The sequence below is a fragment of the Lichenostomus cassidix genome, chromosome 11, assembly GCF_008360975.1.
Source record: "Lichenostomus cassidix isolate B80296 chromosome 11, HeHo_3.0, whole genome shotgun sequence".
Classification (NCBI taxonomy): Eukaryota; Metazoa; Chordata; class Aves; order Passeriformes; family Meliphagidae; genus Lichenostomus; species Lichenostomus cassidix.
Genome location: NC_139492.1, coordinates 13,679,072 through 13,696,882, shown reverse-complemented (window position 1 = coordinate 13,696,882; position 17,811 = coordinate 13,679,072). Strand labels below are relative to the sequence as shown.

At 41.3% G+C, this 17,811-nt stretch overlaps 1 protein-coding gene across 6 annotated transcripts in view; it reads right to left on the bottom strand.

The window, feature by feature from the left end:
- Positions 1 to 17,811, bottom strand: part of MYLK3 (myosin light chain kinase 3) — a 39,503-nt gene that overhangs the window by 17,018 nt on the left and 4,674 nt on the right. Inside the window, exons 1-2 of one of the 6 annotated variants that reach the window (XM_085071929.1) lie at positions 17,436 to 17,452; positions 15,116 to 15,239 (exon numbers count right to left, since the gene is read on the bottom strand). In XM_085071929.1, the coding sequence (XP_084928055.1) occupies positions 15,116 to 15,124 (9 nt within the window). In that variant the 5' untranslated portion in view covers positions 15,125 to 15,239; positions 17,436 to 17,452. Of the gene's footprint in view, positions 1 to 1,956; positions 2,626 to 13,047; positions 13,269 to 13,721; positions 13,876 to 15,115; positions 15,240 to 17,435; positions 17,453 to 17,811 lie in introns of those variants that run through there. The other 5 variants (XM_085071931.1, XM_085071927.1, XM_085071928.1 and 2 more) reach the window with 5 other exon arrangements.

Sequence of the window (17,811 nt, the reverse complement as noted above, 5' to 3'; positions counted from 1 at the left end):
TCCCAAGGCATCCCTGGAATGCTGTCAACAAACAGCTTCACCCAGAAATGCAAACATGGCTTCCCCACTTCCAGCCCAGCCCAAGCCAGCCTGTGATAAGCAGCACCCTGTTACAAACAGCAAAGCCTGGAAAACAGGAACAAGCAGGCAGCAAGCTCTTTTTCTGTGCTCCCCCTGCAACTGTGGAGCTCTTTGGCCATGTCCATGCTGCTATCACACAACAGGCTGCAAAAACCAGACCCAAGTTAGCACATGGCTCAGCACAAGGTAATTTGTTCTTAAGTTCACCTGTGCTTTGCTCCACGTTTCCCAGCCAGGTCACGTACACACACAGCCTCACTAATTCAAGCCTAGTTCAGATATCACTCAGCAGTCTGTGATCAAAGCACAACCTTATCTTAAGGTCTTAAAAGTGACCTTATGCTCTAACTTCAAAAAGTGTTCATGACCAGGAACAAAAAGGGAGAGCAGTGATGGTCATATTGCAAAAGTGCAGTTTGCCATAAAACTGCTCACCCACTACACCCTCTCTCTGTTCCAACCAAGGCACAGGTGAGAGCCTGGCACACAGACCTCCACCCCATCCCAGTCCACCAGGCTGTCACCAGCAGCTCATTTCACCTCTTAGTCTCTATCTGCCTATCCACAAAATCAAGCAGAGGACAGTATCTGTCTCCAGGCATTTTGCAGTGACTGCAGGCAGTAACAACACAGCTTTACCCAAAACATATCCGACTTCCCATTTCTCCAAAAACCTGCAGAACTGAAATTGCAACTGCCACTATGAGCTTTATTTCTATCCAGATTTAAGGCTGATAACTAATACATGATTTATTGTTCCCAACAGTAATGGAAGCACTTTATAAATTCTTCTGTCTCCTAACAGCCAGCTCACTTGTCAGCCTCTGGCACTTAAAAAAAGGGAGACCAGGAGAGCACTGAAAGCCTGAAAAGGTACACTGCCATCAAGCACTGCCCTGTTCTTCTAAAAGGTTAGATGTACCATCCCATTAAAACATTTTACAGTTTTGGTAAAAAATATTTGGATTAAGATACAAATGGACATTTTCATTTGAGCTAAATTCTCCTTATTGTAATCACATTGTTAAATACAAGGAAATTCTTGGAATGAATAAACACATTCCAGCTCTTGCAGTTTTTCTCCCTTTCATCCCTACGGTGGGATAGAAGCCATGCTGAAAAATGGAAACACCCATTACCTAGAACTAATTCCAGATGCCTGTAAATTTTGAAAAACAAGGTTAACCTATTTTAAAACACCGTATCAACCAAGTACAGGTCTTGCCTATTCCTCCCTCACAGTCCTCAGTAATTAAGAAATGCTTAGGAACTGATGTCTTGGGAACTTGCAAACACAAAAACTACTTGATTTCAGGACTGAACAATGTCAGCAGAGTTGATGAAGTCACAGTTGTATCACAGAGATGTAGCTGAAGACAACTCAGATGTCTAAGGACCTATAAATCTGCCCAGTTAACATGACTGTAAGTCAGCACAGGTTTCAGGAACTGGTGCTTTGTTCAGAATTCATGAACAAACCAGAAAATAGGAGTTTCTCTCTCTCAAAAAAAAAGAAAAAGTTTCTAGTATGTTACTCATACTTTTCACTGAAGCCTTGATTCAGTCACTAATTTGGGTGACATTGCTGAGCTTTGAGCACTGGTAGATGCTGAATTTTCCTTTCCAGTAGCAATCTCCTCACAGTCATTATAGGACTGCCCAGCACACTTCAGGAACCTCAGACACTGGACTGCAAGGCACGTGTTGAACTTGGTCCCTGCCTTAAGAGCCTTGCAATTCAAAGGTCCCAGCAGTAACCTGTACCAGCAATATAGAAAGAAAATCCTGAATTCAACATCATACAAGAGATTGACAGGAGAGCCTAAAGCCCTATGTCATAAAGTGAAATATGAAGAACAGTAAAACTAAACCAACCTCAACAGGGATTTCCAGCAGACTCCCCTTCTTCCAGGGCACAATGCCTTTGAGAATGAAATCCACTACTTTAGAATTTTTTAATACTTCTCCCACAAATGTAATAACTTTATCCAAGGTATCAACCCTTTTCTCTATCTTTGCCAGCCTCTCCTTATGCTTGGAGGCATCTAGCTGGGCAGCTTTCATCAAATTCAACACTTCTGAGCATATGCTCCGGACGTCAGCCTGGGCAGCACTGTCCGGTACCTTCAGGCCTTTCTGCATTGCATCTGTGTCATCAGGAGCTGCTCGGGATACTGTGAGCTTGTTAATGCCATTTTCTACATCAGCAATGCCTCTGTCAACTCGCTGCAGTTTGCCTGTTAGGTCTTCTTGGAAATGCAGCAGTTTGTCCATCTTTTCATTCAAGAGATACAGTTTTTTGTCCACCGTACTTAAACTGTTCACTTTTGTAGGCTGAAACTTTGTCAGGGCATTTCCCTCTGCCAGGTCCAAGCTCCCCGCAGACATTGTGTCCAGACAGCAGGAAGTCAGACAGATTAGGCTGGCTTTTCATTAATCATAAATTAGAAAATAAGGCTCTGAAAGTCCATCTTCTTCAGCTATTCCTATACCAGACAAGCTCACTTACTGGAGTTGCTAGAGCATATCATGAGATAGCTCCTGCACAAAAGATTTATTTCTATGTTATCTGTTTCTTACTGTGTGCTTTCAATGATGGAGGCATTTTGGCACCAGACTATGTTTTCTTGTGCCTCCTTGACGTCACAAAACCATTTAAAATTCTTTCTGTAGTGGCTGTTGATAGGCAAGCATCTTAACAATGGCCAATGCCTGTGCAGGCCTCTGGAGGGAGGGGGATTGTTTTTATGGCCAGTTTTAGTTCTGTGATAATGAAAAGGTGCTAGAACATTTCCCTTCATTACATAGGAAAAATATAAAAGTAAACTTGCTGGCCTTGTGCTGAGGCTTGGAAGAACTCAGCTTTGTAGCATGGATGCAGAACACCCAGCACAGACACAGGGTGCTCTTTCAGTTGGCTGGCACTTGAATTTAAAAATAGAGTACAATGACAATGATCTGAAATACGTATCTAGCACCAGCATGTCTTTGTCAACTGAAACTTCTAAAATTAAATCTTTCTCCGAGGTTATAAAAATGAACCAAGTAAAAAAAACCATAATGAAGGCACAGCGGAATTAGTCCAACTATTAGCAATGAAATTATTAAATCATAAAGGATTTGTTACTGACTTGCTTTTCACTTCTGAATCACAGCATATCTACTACACAAATTACAGTCACTGGAGAACAGAAAGAGTCACTTCACACTGCACAGCCTCCACTGCCACAGTTCTGAATGCTTTAGAAACATTAATGAATGTACCCTTACAATACCACACAGAAGAGGAGTCAGTTCTCTGCCACAGAGGATGAACTGTGGCATCAAGAGAGAGCAGTTTGTGCCATGCCAGAGGTGACAAACATGCTTGATGATGAAAGATAAAAACAACCAACATGAATTTTCTAAATCAAGAGTACCTGTTGAATGTTGCCATCTTAGGACCAAAAGAAAGCAGTAGAGTCATTAGATTGTTGCATGTAAAGTCAGACAACTTACAGCAAATATTTCAACAAGGAAACTTAGCCACACAAAGTTGTCTCCAACTGCACACTCAGAACTCAAGTTGCCACCACCAGAGTGCTATTCCAGGCACAGCACATGGCCAGGAAACAATGCAAGTATGACCAAAGAGTATAACTGGTCTCTGGGTGTGCTTTGGGGCAAACACAAGTCCTTCAGAACCTTAAACTGCCTTCTTAGTTGTTTAACAACTGAGAGCAAAAAGCATGAATGCTGCCCAATTGTTAATAACAAGTGTTATTATTCATATAACTGCTGATTTAATCCTCCTCACATACAATGGACTAGTGGTAAATGCTCTGTAAAGCAAAAAGTGGGCCTTCAAAAAAAATAAAAATCCCATCTCTTTCTTCTCTGGATTCAGCTGCACACACTCTGTATTCCAGCTAAATGGAACAGATTTCACCACCCAATAATTGCTCACACGTGCACTGAGAGATGTTTCAGAAAAAGCTCTATGGAGAGTTCTTGCTACCAATATGCAGCAAATGCTAGTGTTGTCTGAGAAACAGGGAAGATACAGCCACAACTGCCTCCTACTCAGATACAACTGTTTGACTTATTACACTGCTTACATCAAACTGGGCATCCATAAGCAGCTGCAAAATTACAGATGGGATGAAAGAAAGAGAAGGAAACCTAATTTGCACCAAAGTGAAAAGTCTTAAACATCTGTCACAAAGTTAAGGTCAGCTTTTCTTTATTCTTTTCATTTTCTCCTCCACTCTCTCCCCCTTTTGCACTTCTGGCAAACACACAAACAGAAAAAATGGCTCTGGCAGGTCTAACAGTTTGTCTTGCCTTCAGGATGATAATATGCTCAAATACTGGCAAAAACCCTTTTATTCCTTTTGCTTTGAATTACAATAGCAAGCAACTGTTGTTCAGAACATTGATTTAGTGCCCAGTGTTCAGATCTTGCTTGAGCAGCCTGGAGAGAGTATTTATTTCCATTGCCAGTCCCAAGCCTTTCAATAGTTACAAAAAAATAAGGGAAAAATCCTAAAATGCCTGACATCACAGAAAAGCACAGCTGTTGTGACAAGTGCCATAGCCTATTAAACTCACTTTTTCTCTGTGAGGAGCTATTGCTTACAGTGGCATTTTGCACTTAGATACCACAACACACAGTGCTTCATCTTCAATACCCTGAATTTCATGGAGTGTTGTATGAACAACAAATACGAGGGAATGCTGCAGGACTTCTGCAGAGAGCAGAGTTATGCTCAGTCACCCCTGTTGGCATTGCCAAAGCAAACTGGTGACCCACAAGACTCCTTCATAGTCTGGATGTAACCTGAATAAAGTTTTTAATCACCACTGGTCTCCTGGGGGCTCCTGCTCATTTCTTACAGGTAACAAAAAATGAGCACTGGTCTGGAGTGTGCAGGCAACTGCCTTGATTCCGCTGCCTGCTGAACTGAAATGAACTTCTCTGATACCTTTAAAACATCTCCAAAGTATCAAGTATCTCAGGAATGCTGAGAAAGGGAACACAAATGCTGGAGAAACAGAACTACAAGTAATCTTGAACCAATGATGCCAAAGAGACTTCTATTCTCACGGGGGGAAAAGAGTTTATTTCTCTTTGGCTCACACCCCACACACTCTCACAGTTGTGAGAGAGAGATGTCAGAAAACAAGAGAAGAGTTCACATTCAACACAGAAAATGTATCATATGGCAGTTTAGTTACAATTTCTCCTTGCTACATCTGACCCAAAGGAAGGAAAAAACCCTCAAAGATGGGATGAATAGGAAACAAAAAGAAAAAAAAAACCATCATGTACTGAAGTGACACCAGAGGCTTATACCCCAAACAAGAAATGTCACAGAGGTTAAAACCAGCTGCTCAAACAGATCATCTCATTAGATTGTTGCATTGCTTCCAACAACATTGTAAAACTGGAGATGGCTGACAATACATAGGTAAATGAAAAAATAACTTTTTATATGGCCTATAAAAAGCCAAAGCTTAATAGAGGACTTAAAGGCTTTGGGAAAAGTCTCAGTGCAACAGAGTTCTAAGGAGATGGAAAGCTCAATGTGGCAAAATATCAGGAGCTTACAAAAGGAAAAACCAAAGCAAATAAGCTCAAAGCAGTCTGGCTACATCTGATAAACACTGCTCAGGCAAAAAAATACTAACAAGTATCTTTTACATATTTAGAAACTAGATGTCAGCTTTTTCAAATTATAATGAAAATCTACTTAATCTACATCTAATTGTTGCAGCTCATCAGCATATACTTCCTACCTTTCCCCCCAGCAAATGAAAGGGTAACCAAACCTTTTTAGGGTATCTAAATTTTTGAAATATTAAGCCTAGATTCTCATGAACAGCATGAAAGGTAAATTTATTACATCTACAGGGTAATGGTGCAGCAAGAGGCCAAGTCTCTCAATGGCAAGCACAAAAGAGGCATTGGCTCTAATTCAGAGGAACAACTTCCAAAGGCAGGATATGCCATACGGCCTGGCTGAATCCATCTAGTCCAATGGCTGGGTTTCCTGCTGGGACCAGATCATCCTGGGAACTGGACTGCACCTGCTTTAGAAGGCCAAGAACCCCACATTTAATGCATCACTGAAGTCACTGCTGGTTGAAATCCACCTGCCCAGTAAAAGGATAAGTATCGGTATCCCCAGGTGACCCTGGCACGATAAAACTCAATATTGTCTGTCACAACATAACTGTAGTGCCAGATACACTCAACCTTTGCAATCACTATGGAAACTTGATTTTGAATTTTCACATCTATTTAATGAGAGAAAACTGTTAACACAGTAGGTTAGGAAACACCCTTCCAAGTCCTGACTTCCTCTCCCACTTCCCTTTCATTATTTTTCAGACAACTGAATCTAAGGATAAGTCTCCCAGGCAGCAGCACAGCTAAGGATAGGTTACTGAACCCGAGATCATGTGTGCTATTGTAATGCATCTCTGTCAAGCAGCTGACAGCAGAGAGCTGAACAGATCAATTATGACATTTCATTTACATCAAAGTGATGGGATTTCTAGATAACACTGTTTACCATTTGCCCACAGTCCTTCTACCAGGTTGCTCTGCCTCCCAGGAGGCCAACAGGGCACCTGTTGTCCATCCACATTCACTCACTTGACCCCAGAGCTTACTCTCACCACCAAGTCTGTTACTCAAAGAAACTACATTTAGAATCTCATTACTTTGAATTTTCATCCTTTCAATTTATTTTCTTTTTAAGCAACTGGTAAACTATTTAACTAACTTGGAGCAGGACAGTGGTAACTGAGAATGTTTCCCTGGTGTGGTGGTAAGGATTCACCATCCCACTCCTCCACACCCTCCAACAAGGAGCTCTCCTCTGGAAACTGAACACAAAAGTCATGTTGCTCATTCTGCTTTCCCTGAATTTCAGTCATTTTATATCTAATGCTATCAGCTCCTCATGAAGCCTGCTGATTTTAAGGGTCAGCCACAAAAGCTACCCTCAGATTCAAGAAGCCTGTTATTTACAAGATGCTTTCTCAGTACTACTGGGAGCTCAGCAGAGAGCCCTGAGGCCCACTTGACACCTGCCAAAAGCTCTTGTTTCAACAGCAGCTTGCTCAGATATAAGTAATTCTAAGTCAATAGGGATCTGTCACAACACAGAAGAGTAGCCCTGGCTGTGCAGTAATGCCAACAGGAATAAAATCAGTAAGATCAAATTCTCATCACTCAAGTGATGGGATAGAGCTCTCAGGATGCATGTATAGGGAACAGACCTGTTGCATAAGAAAGGGTTATTTCTAGACAATCAACTTTTCTGAAAAACAAACTTACACAATCCAGAGTTTGCGCCAAAACACATTAAAAACCAGCACAATTGTTCTTGCTGACTTGAAATTTGACTGGCTTCAAATCAAATCCCTCAGAAAAGCTTCTGCTTTGCCAGCAACATGCTTTTGTTTGAGAAGATGAAAATCCCCAAACTGCACTGTGCTTTCTGCACTTCTGCTCCCTTCCTACTTCAGAATTTTTTAGCTTCAAGCCTGAAAAAATACAACAAAAATGCACACTCAGAGCCGTACTAACTTGTTAATTTGTAACCATCATATCCAACTTCACCTTTCTCACCACCAGGACTGACAATTGTTGCAAGAATATATTGTACTATTTTCTTTGCTTCTCGACTTACATTCCCAAGGTTGAATGGCAAGAATTCTGTCCTCCAGCCCCCCATCTGCCCTCTGCAGTTAGTGACTGAGGGATGATCACCTCGAGCACAATTTTACACTGCATTGGTTTAGGTCTTTGACAGGTAAAATGCACAAGCACCTCAAATCACGCTGGAATTGAGTGAAGGAAGTGCTCACAGACTAACAAGTATCTGCAAGAGGCAGCCTCCAGCTTCCCAAACCATCCAAGTGGAGTTCAGCATCCCTTGGCTAGTGCCACACACCCTTGGAAATTGTTCCCAGGTGGAGATTACAAAAGCAGTTACTGCCATCATGTTGGGCCTTGTTAAGCTGGAGTCTCAGTTACTGAATTTTTTCTCTCACTCACACTCCCACCTGACAGCTCCCGTTGTGGTACAACAAACACCAACCATTGTGTTCACTGCTCCTTGCTAATAATGGTCTTTACAGAAACTTAACAATGAGGGGATTTTTTTAACTAAGAGCTCTTTGACATTGCTATTCTCCACTAAAAACCAAAACACCGTGTTAAGGAAATTCTACATCAATACATACATAAATACTTACCTGTCCTATTATGAAGTCTGGTATGGCTACATTCACCTGCTGATTTAGATCCGATGTTTTGTTTTGATATCGTTCACAAACACAGGAATAACTTAATCAGTTCAAGTTTAGTCTCAACACAAACTGCTTTGAAAAAGATTCAGAATAAAAGAGTTTGTGTAAAAAAACAGTGGTTTTGCAAACTCTTTGCAGTAATCAAAAGCTCACATAGAAGCCACATGCTCTCCTTTAGGTGAATATTTCAATGTCTGGCAAAAAAGCAGAGAAATTGCAGCATCCATCTCAGATGTAAAAAACATCAGCTAAACTTATAATGGTTTTCATCAGGTTGGAAGAAGTATACAAGAAACAAACAGAAGAATGCAATCTACAGAAAAGCTTGCCTAAAAGAAAATTATACCACATGCCCTAGTGAAATTGCAGAAAGCAACTAACAACAGAAATCAAGCTTCTCAGAGCAAGGAATGAGAAGGCAATTTTTCAAGTTTATCTCACTAAACAGATAGCTTAAGAACAGTTGAGTGTGAATTAGAAGCCTTGAATTAGGGCTCCGGTGGTATGATTAAGCACAGTGATCCATTTTTCCATCTGAAGTTAGTATTTTAGTACAAGTATCTAGTAAAAACAGAAATCCAGAGCACATTTGGTACAGTCACTTCCACTCCCAAAACAGTGAGTACCCCCTAGTGCTTCCCTGCAAGGCTTCTATCAGGACTCAAGAAGTTCTGCTTCTGAACCACCTTGCTACCTTAAATCAGCAGTCCACAGACTCAAGAGTATTAATTTTCCTCAACCACACAGACATTTCTCTGCACTCATAGGAGGCTCCTGAATTAAAACCAATAAATCTTTGATTTTGGAATTCTGCTATTAGATCAGTGACAAATTAATCTCCTGCTGCATTGCAGAGACAGCTGTAGTGTAAACGCAGACACACTGATTATCAGTGCTAGACTACAAAAACAGCCCCGGGTCCTGGCACCATAAAGCCAAAATCACTCAGAGAAAAGCAAGCAAATAACAGTGCTGATAAAAGATCCAGGATATAAATGGTTTGGATTTCATACTAGTTGATACCAGAAATATCTGTCACTAACGAGTAGTGGGAAAGTGCAACCCAGAAATCTAGTAACAGCACATTAAGATCTTCTCAGTGTAAGAAATTAGGAGAGTAGTTAAAACACAGGGCTGGATGCTGGAAAAGTAATATTCTGCAGAGAGGTAAGCAAGTTGCAGCTAAGAGTCTCTACACAGAGTCCTTGAAAATAGTGAAATACAGGTGTCTCTTGCTCTTGTTCCGCCACAAAGGGACCAACAGGAAAATTCTGACAAAATTTGTCTAAACTGAATCCAGTGAGGAGTGGATTCTGCACTGACCATAACACAGACAAAAGTGCCCCAAAACAAGCTCAGTGGCCCACAGCAATGGCTGGCAGCTTTCTACCTGCCTTACCAAGTCAAGCCACCCCTGATGGCCATGGAGACGATTGCCTCATGCAGTGGGATGACCCACAGCCATTTGGTAGCTCGTGTCAATGTTTTCTGGCCCTAAAACTGAAAATTCTGCATAAAGCAAACCCAGAAACAAGAAGTTCAGGCAGTCGTCAAATCTGTAGCAAACTATTTTCTTTTTATAGCAAGACAGGTCAAGGAAGATGCAATTTAAGCTGTGCTGATTCCTAAAACGGTGCTTAGAATTAACTAGAACCCTGAAGATTCCCACTAGGCTTCTGGGGACTTCAGCTGAAACTGGGAACAGGAACCTACCAAGAAAACATCCAGAACAGAGATATTTATTTAAAAAGGCCATTTCTTTTGAGCTCTGCTGGGCCCCATACAACAGCAGTGAACATGCAATGACAGTGCTGGAAGGAATCAGGTCTCTGAAAGGAAGCATTCAGGACCTCAAATCAGAAGTATGCCTAAGTTGGGTGAGTCAGAAAGCACCATGCACTGCTCAAGCCTGAAAAACAAAACAAGGACACAAATGAGAGAGTGAAAGGTGAGCCACAAATATAGAAGACAACAGCAGGAGGGCCTGTTAGCTCCTGCTATCTCAATTCAGCCATGGAGAAGGTGAAAACAAACCTGGTTTGTAATGCCAGAGACTATATATAGTTTACTACTTTAGTTTCTGGGATATGAACTGTCTGAAAGGATACTCAATAGAATATATTTAGACTGCAGACCACTATACACTGGTGCAAAATTTAAATTGGAACACATGACATCTTTCTCTTGAGTTCCCACAAAGCCCAGGGAGACAGTATTAACAAATGAGATGCTCAGAAATATTTCAATCATGCATTTTTCTAAAAATCCCAATCCTTCAGAATGGCTTTCTACCTCCACTCATTTATTCCAGTCTGTCTGCCTGTCAGTGAGCTCTCCATAGCAATGTGCACACAGCCTGACAAGACTCTGGACCCCGGGAGGGCAGTTTGGGCCCTGCAGTACATGGACTGTCCAGAGCCTGGATCCCAGAGCTGCTCTGCCCAGGAGAGGAGTGACTCCCCAGGTAAACAGGAGCTTGAACTGCAGGTGCCAAGGCCTGATCTCCACCAGCAGCTCTGCAGTCCAAGCATCAACTCCACAAAATGGGAGATAACAGTTTAAAGAGATTAAAGCAAAGGTAATTGTTGCACAGTGCAAGACATTCGAAAACGATCACACAAAGTTCAAGAGGTGAACCAACAGTACCTGAGGAGTTCCAAATAACTCTACACAGGACTCAGCAAAAAAGCCTCAGAGTAGCAAAAGCAGCAAGATGTTAGCCCCGTAAAAAAACTGCACAGAGTGCATACCCACAACCATAACCAGGAATGAGGAGAGGAGCATCAACATTAACTTATGAGAATCACTAGGTGATTTCAAATATCTCATTAAGTGGCTGTGTCCTAAAATAAGAGTTCTTCCTCCCACTGTACCTCTGAGCAACAACACAGATTTCTAAGTAATCTGTAAAAACACTCAGGGCACTGTTTGCAGAGCTGCCTGGGGCTGTGAGTCCTTCCACAACAGCCCAGTCAGCTGAGGCAGCCACTTGTTTGAGCAGCAGCAGGCAGATCCCCAAGTACTGCACCAGGGGACTCCAGCCCACAAACATACAAACAACAGGTTCCCCCCTGCAACCACTGACATCAGAGCCATACACACACCCACCAGATCCTGCTGGGACAGGCTCAAACCCAGGCTCACACGGGGAGAAGAGACTCGCACCAGGGTTAATATCAAACTTACAGATTAGAGCAGTTCTCACCAGCTTTACTAAGAATTGCACATGTGGTCCAAGACTATTCATCCTTATTATGTTCTCTGCTGGTCACATCCTCCAAAAGCATCCTTCCCTTTGCAATGTCCCATGAATATGAGTACTAGCTTTGTGAACAAAACAAAGAATGATTTTCCAAGAGATAAACATAATGAGTTTGGTAAACTGGCCAGAGTGATGTAATCCAATGCGAGACATCCAAAACAAAGTTGGTTTGGATTGCTAGTGCACCGAGGACAAGGAAAACCAACAAGTCAAACTGAATCTAAGATAACTTTTACCTGTGGACTTTAATGTGCTTTCGGAAGAGAAGCACCACTATCACTAATTTTACAGAAAAGGAAATTGAAGTAATGAATAATAAAGAATTACTCAGTCACCCAACAGATCAATTACAGAGAAACAAGATATTCTGAATCTCATTATAGTCTTCATTGCAAAACACTAACTCTGATCTGCACAGAGCCAAGCCACAGAATGCCATGGAGACAGATAACAGCAGTACTGACTTATTTCCCCTCAGGACATGACTAGCCCAAAAAACCCTGGCTCATTTGTTTTTATGGTTCTAAGGCCACCTTCTGTAGTCCTTCTGAAAATATCTTTCATTTGCACCCCTTCAGAAAAAAGCATGAGAAAATTGCATGTATTTCAGACTGTTTGTTATCTTTAATAAAAAGCTGAACATGAACAATTTAAACACAGGATCATCTCTTCCACATGAAGATCAGTTGAGTTGTATATTCAAATTAATAGACCAAAATATTTTTCTGCTATGTTGCCATAAACAGACAACAAAACATTGGAATATGAAATGTGTCTGGACTTTTGAGCCATTCTGTTTCTTATGGAACATAAGATAACAAAAAAAAAAAATCATATTGTACTCTCGGCTATTAAATCCACTACATGTCATTACATTAGAGGAATTTAAGACTTTGGAACAATACCCTACTTATTGAAATTAGTAAAAATTTTGTTCTTTTCTTCAACTGAGCCAGAATTTGGTTTATTGCTGTTGATTTAGTTTATTTACTCCATTGGCTCTTTAAAAAACAACCATGATTACACATACAAGCTCTTTAAGAAAACCCATTACAGCTATTACGGAACAAAATACATGAGGAAATCCTTTCCTCATAATTTCGAGAGAACAGTTTTAAATAACCCACAACAATCTGATCTACTCCAATTTAAAATGCAACTCCTACAATTTTTTTTTTTTTTTTTTAGTTTCTTGAACATTATTGTATGTCCATGGCATTCTTTTTGAAGTTGGTGAAGTACATTTTCTGCAACTGTTTTTTTCAGCAGCTCAAAAAGTAGGTAAATGCAAATAAACTACTGAAAACAAATACTTTTCCTGGACTTCCTACCACAGTAGCAACTGAAACTTAACTTCACAGGTAGCTTGAAAACACAGTGGGTTTTAATGAGTAGCTTACAAACGTAGAAAAGCAGATTCCCATTCTCTCTTCCACCAGTGGCGTCTCCACGTCTCTCTGCTCTTACAGGGTCTGTGCTCTGTCCATCAGTGGTTCAGCTTTGGAGACAGTTCTCTTTGCTTTGTTTGCTCAGACCTTTGCACAGTGAGGTTCTGATCTCACAGCTTTCAAGGACTACCCCAGGGCACTCTCTGAGGCACTGTGCGCCCACCACTCAAGGTGAGTGCCCTGCTTGTACCACAGGCCAAACAGGCTCACGCAGAATTTGGCTGCTCATTAAATCACCTCAGTGTCAGCCTGCTCGACAGAGTCATTGTCTTCAAACTCACAGCCACATGACAACTAAAGCAGAAAGCTGTAACAACCAACATCCACATAATCTGTATGTCAGTCTGCCATCCTATATAACAAATATTCCAGTCAGAATAAATTTTTAATGTGCCAAGGCTCCCATGAAAAGTAAATTTATTTATGAAGGCAAAGCCTGCAGTCATCATTTCAGAAACACCTCCTTGACGCTGGCAGGTGTTTTGCGAGCCAACGGACTGCACAACCTGGCCAAGAATGCCAAACACACACAACACTTCATAAAAGGCACAGAAACCAATTCTGTGCCACCCAGAAAGTATTCACTTGCAAACCAGGCTCACAACAAAGCATAAGGAGTCCCTTACCGTAAATCTCTTTATGTAATCAGAAACACAAAATCCTCCCATGCTCAAACGTAGGGATCTGTGCAGGGCAGATTCTTGATATAAAGTTCCCATTCTGTTTGGCTTGTATGGTGGTCAGCCTGGTAGCCTGCAGCCTTTTACTGAATAAAGCTGCACCGCCTCCCTGGATCTTGCTAGAATTCCCCTTGTGTGATAAACCAGGCATTTCATCTTATCTGACACTACACCAGGCATTTCAATCATTTCACTGCCTTATCAGCAGTACTAAGTTCTATCCATATCCCAGCAGTTCACTTCCTGAATCACTGATAACAGATACTCCAGGTCACGGAAACAATACAAGATGACAGCCAGACCTCTGGAGTCACTGAACAGTCCCTTCTTCAAATTTCTTTGTTCCTTGGCTTATTTTCATCCAATTTTACTTTGCTTTAGCTGTAACTTAAGGACAGCACGTTGGCTTCAGCCAAGCAGTGACAAGCAAGACTGTCATTTATCCAAGTGCTATTCTATTTTTCAGTGACACTGATAACTGCTGCAGCATATTGGCTTCAACACAACACAAATATTACACATGCGGGAATTTCCTGCATTTCCAATTTCTTAAGCACAGGAACAGAAGGAACAAGGAATGGACACAAAAGGACCATTCAGGAAGGTTCATCCTCCATGCAAATTCCCATACCTATTTATGCCTTAAGCACTGTTTCTACACCTGATGCTATGCACACAGAGCCATTCACTTCAGTCGGTAAAATACCTTGCTTACTTGCACAAGTGTACATTGCCATGAAGTCCATGTAGGCATATTTGTGAACCTCTAGATCTAGGGTGGCTTTTTTTTTCTACCTACACAATTAAATATACAGCCACAATGCACCCACCCAAATGATGTTCCTCGTGCATTTGGTCCTCAGCTAATGAATTCCTTTTTATTTTGCCCTGTGTAAGACAGACTTTTTTTTAATAGAGCTCTTACCTGTAAGTTTCTGTCCATGGAGGACAAATATACAAAAAGAACAGATACCAAGATGCTGGATGGCCTAAGAAGGAAATTAGTTCTGGAGAAGCAGAAGCAAATCTGATTTCAGTTTTAATCTGTGCCTTCCTTTCCCACTCAGCCAACAAGCTGTAATAGATTTATCTCTGATTACAAGCTTGAAGTGATCTAACATTAAGCTGAATCCATCAGGCATAGGTACACCAAATGACAGCCTCTCACTATGGACCTGCCTTTGAGCAGGTGGACAAGCACCTCAAGACAAATACCAGGGCCTGGAATGGGCCACCTCTTCACTGCTTCAATCAAACCAGAAGTGTGTTTACCACAGCATGGGTACACATGCACTCTCTCCTGAAACAACCAAGAGAGCAATGGAGATAAGACACAGTACCTTTATCATTATGATCTAAGAGATGTCAGGTCCAGAGGTGTGGGTACAGAGCTGGCTGCTCCTCTCACAGCAAAAGCAAGTGTTGTGTTTCCAGCTGGGTTTGTACAGCAAAATAACAAATATGCTGTTAAAAAACAAAATGAGACCAACATAAGTACAGATAAAACCAGAAAAAGGTGAGTGAGAAACACTTGAATGGCAAAAGCCAGGAACGAGATGGCCATGCTTGCTGTGCTGCAAGTATTTTTTACTGCTTGGCAGGAAATGTTTTTCAGGGTATTCAACAAACAAGTGAACAGGGGTTGCCTGGGGTACAGGATGACTTGAGCACAGCTTGTAGAGGTGAGATAGTTCTACCAAGAGGTTAACAGTGTAACATCTTGCTAAAGGGACATAACAACCTGAGGCTGTCTCAGATGCTGGACTTAAACGTCCAGAAATGTGAGACCAGTCTCAACTGCCAGACACCTTTGTAATTCCAAACTCCATCTCTGTGCCTTGGCTTTCCCACCTGTAAAACAGAGTTAAACCCTTCCTAGCTCACAGAATATTTTCACAGCTTTACAATCTATTACTACCATTCTGCCCTTTTAAAGGGCAAAACCACACCATAGATTCTAGGTCAAAACTGCCCCAAAATCTTTAAGACACATCAGCTTGGTATATGCAGTGGCACAGGAATACTGGTGCCCTGTGAGCTGAAAGCCCTGCCACTGCCAAGCCATTCCACAGAGACAGGGCATGGATGCTGCCAGCCTTGTGGCAGCACCTGGAGCAGCATTCCTGGCACTGACAACACCATGGAGCCACTCTCAGTGGGACAGGAGACCATCCACATGGGCATCAAGTTCTTCAACACGGCCTTCAGCTTTTTCACTAACACGTAACTGTGTGAATTAAAGACCCCCATTCAAGTACCTAAGAAAAGAACAAATATTAGAGCTGCTCAAGAGGTGCAGAGCTTAACAATGACCCTAGACTAAAGGGAGGGAAAGAAGTATTTTTATATATTTGTGACTTATTCCAATAGCACAAATAACCATGCAGTTACTCTAGATTTAGTAAAGAGACACTATTACTTAATGTGGCAGCAGAGGCATGTACAGCATGCAAGCACTGTGCCATGGGGGAAAGCTTGCATGACAAAGAGAATCCTTTAGAAACTTTGGCAAGAACTCTGGAACGAGCAATGCTCAGCCTGCAACCTTCCATTAGCAGATCTAAATACAGAACCATAATGTAAAACAACACCTTCCTGCAGTATTTGCATCAATTAATATTAAGAATATAATTATTATTATGAGTTTCACTGACTGCTTTTTCTCCATTTAGGTTCTGAGAAATAATGAATTTGGACCTTCTCTCTCCCCATTTAATTTTCAATCTCACAACATTAGTTCTGGACTGTGTGATTCTGTGAGTATTAAAGGCAACAAATTAGTAGCAACTATATAACTTTCAATCCACAACAAGGAAATAGTCCACTTTTCACAAAGCTAAACATATTGCTGTGATAACGAACACAGGACTATGTTTCCTTTAGTACCTGGGTGAAGTCTTATGGATTTTACATATAAGGAAATACAGAGTGTGGTGCCTTGCGCTGAAATACTATGAGCTAGAGGCATGGAAAGTGATCACTTTGAGTATGGGCTTTGTAGGTGTCACAAGACACCATTTACTTATAGAATAAATGCAGAACTCTACCAAAAATATTCATGTAGCAGCCAACAAATGAAATCAAGATCAAAGTTAGTACTTCAGCTTTTAAGGGAACTCTTCAAATTTGCTATACTTACACTCCAAAACTCTTCTCTCAAACTAAGAAAAGTTAGCAGCATATGGAACATAGACCAAGAAGAGGGAAGAGGTAAAGAGGTTAATATAACTACTGACAGATTTGCCAACTCCTGCACTAACTGCAGAGTAAAATGAAGGGGCTCAGCATTTTTGAGGTGATGTCTCTGATCTCCCAGCATCAGCCTCTGTGAATTAGGAGGAGGTGCACTGGTCCGCAAACACCCCATTTTCAGGCAATTTATAATCTAAACAACATTCCTTAGATCACAGGGTTAATACAAAGTATATTCCATCATGAAAATGAGAAAATTTAGTCACTTGGCACATTTCTTTTACACACACTTAAGAGTTATGAAATCACTTCAGTATTTTAGAACCTTTCTGTCATTAATAATCAAGGGCAGGGAGCTACTAACACTGATGTCACCCAGCTTAAGTCACAGTGACTATGCCCTTAATATCAAGGTGAAGGTTCACAGCTCTCTCCCAAAGGTACTTCTAAACTGTACTGATAACTTACCCTTTCATTACGCTTCCATCCATGCAACAAGCTACAGCTGAAGGCCAGCATACAGGAGTGTCCCCAGGGAAATACACACAGAATCATCAGGCAGGGATACCAGAAATGTTCAGGTGCCCTTCTGTATCTGATCAGGACAAGTATTCAGGAGTCTGTGAAGACTTTGACTGATGAGGCATTTTCTAAGAGCAATCAACTCCTGGTTGTCTCTGTGCCAGTATCAGCTCATCTCTAGAGCTGCTCTGCTCACAATGGATTAGTTTTAAAGGACAGGTCTGCAAGCCTCCCCACCTCATTAATATTCATTTTATATTTTTAATTCCAGTTACACAAGGACTCATGCCCAAGGCTAGAAGCCTCATAAATTATATTCCAT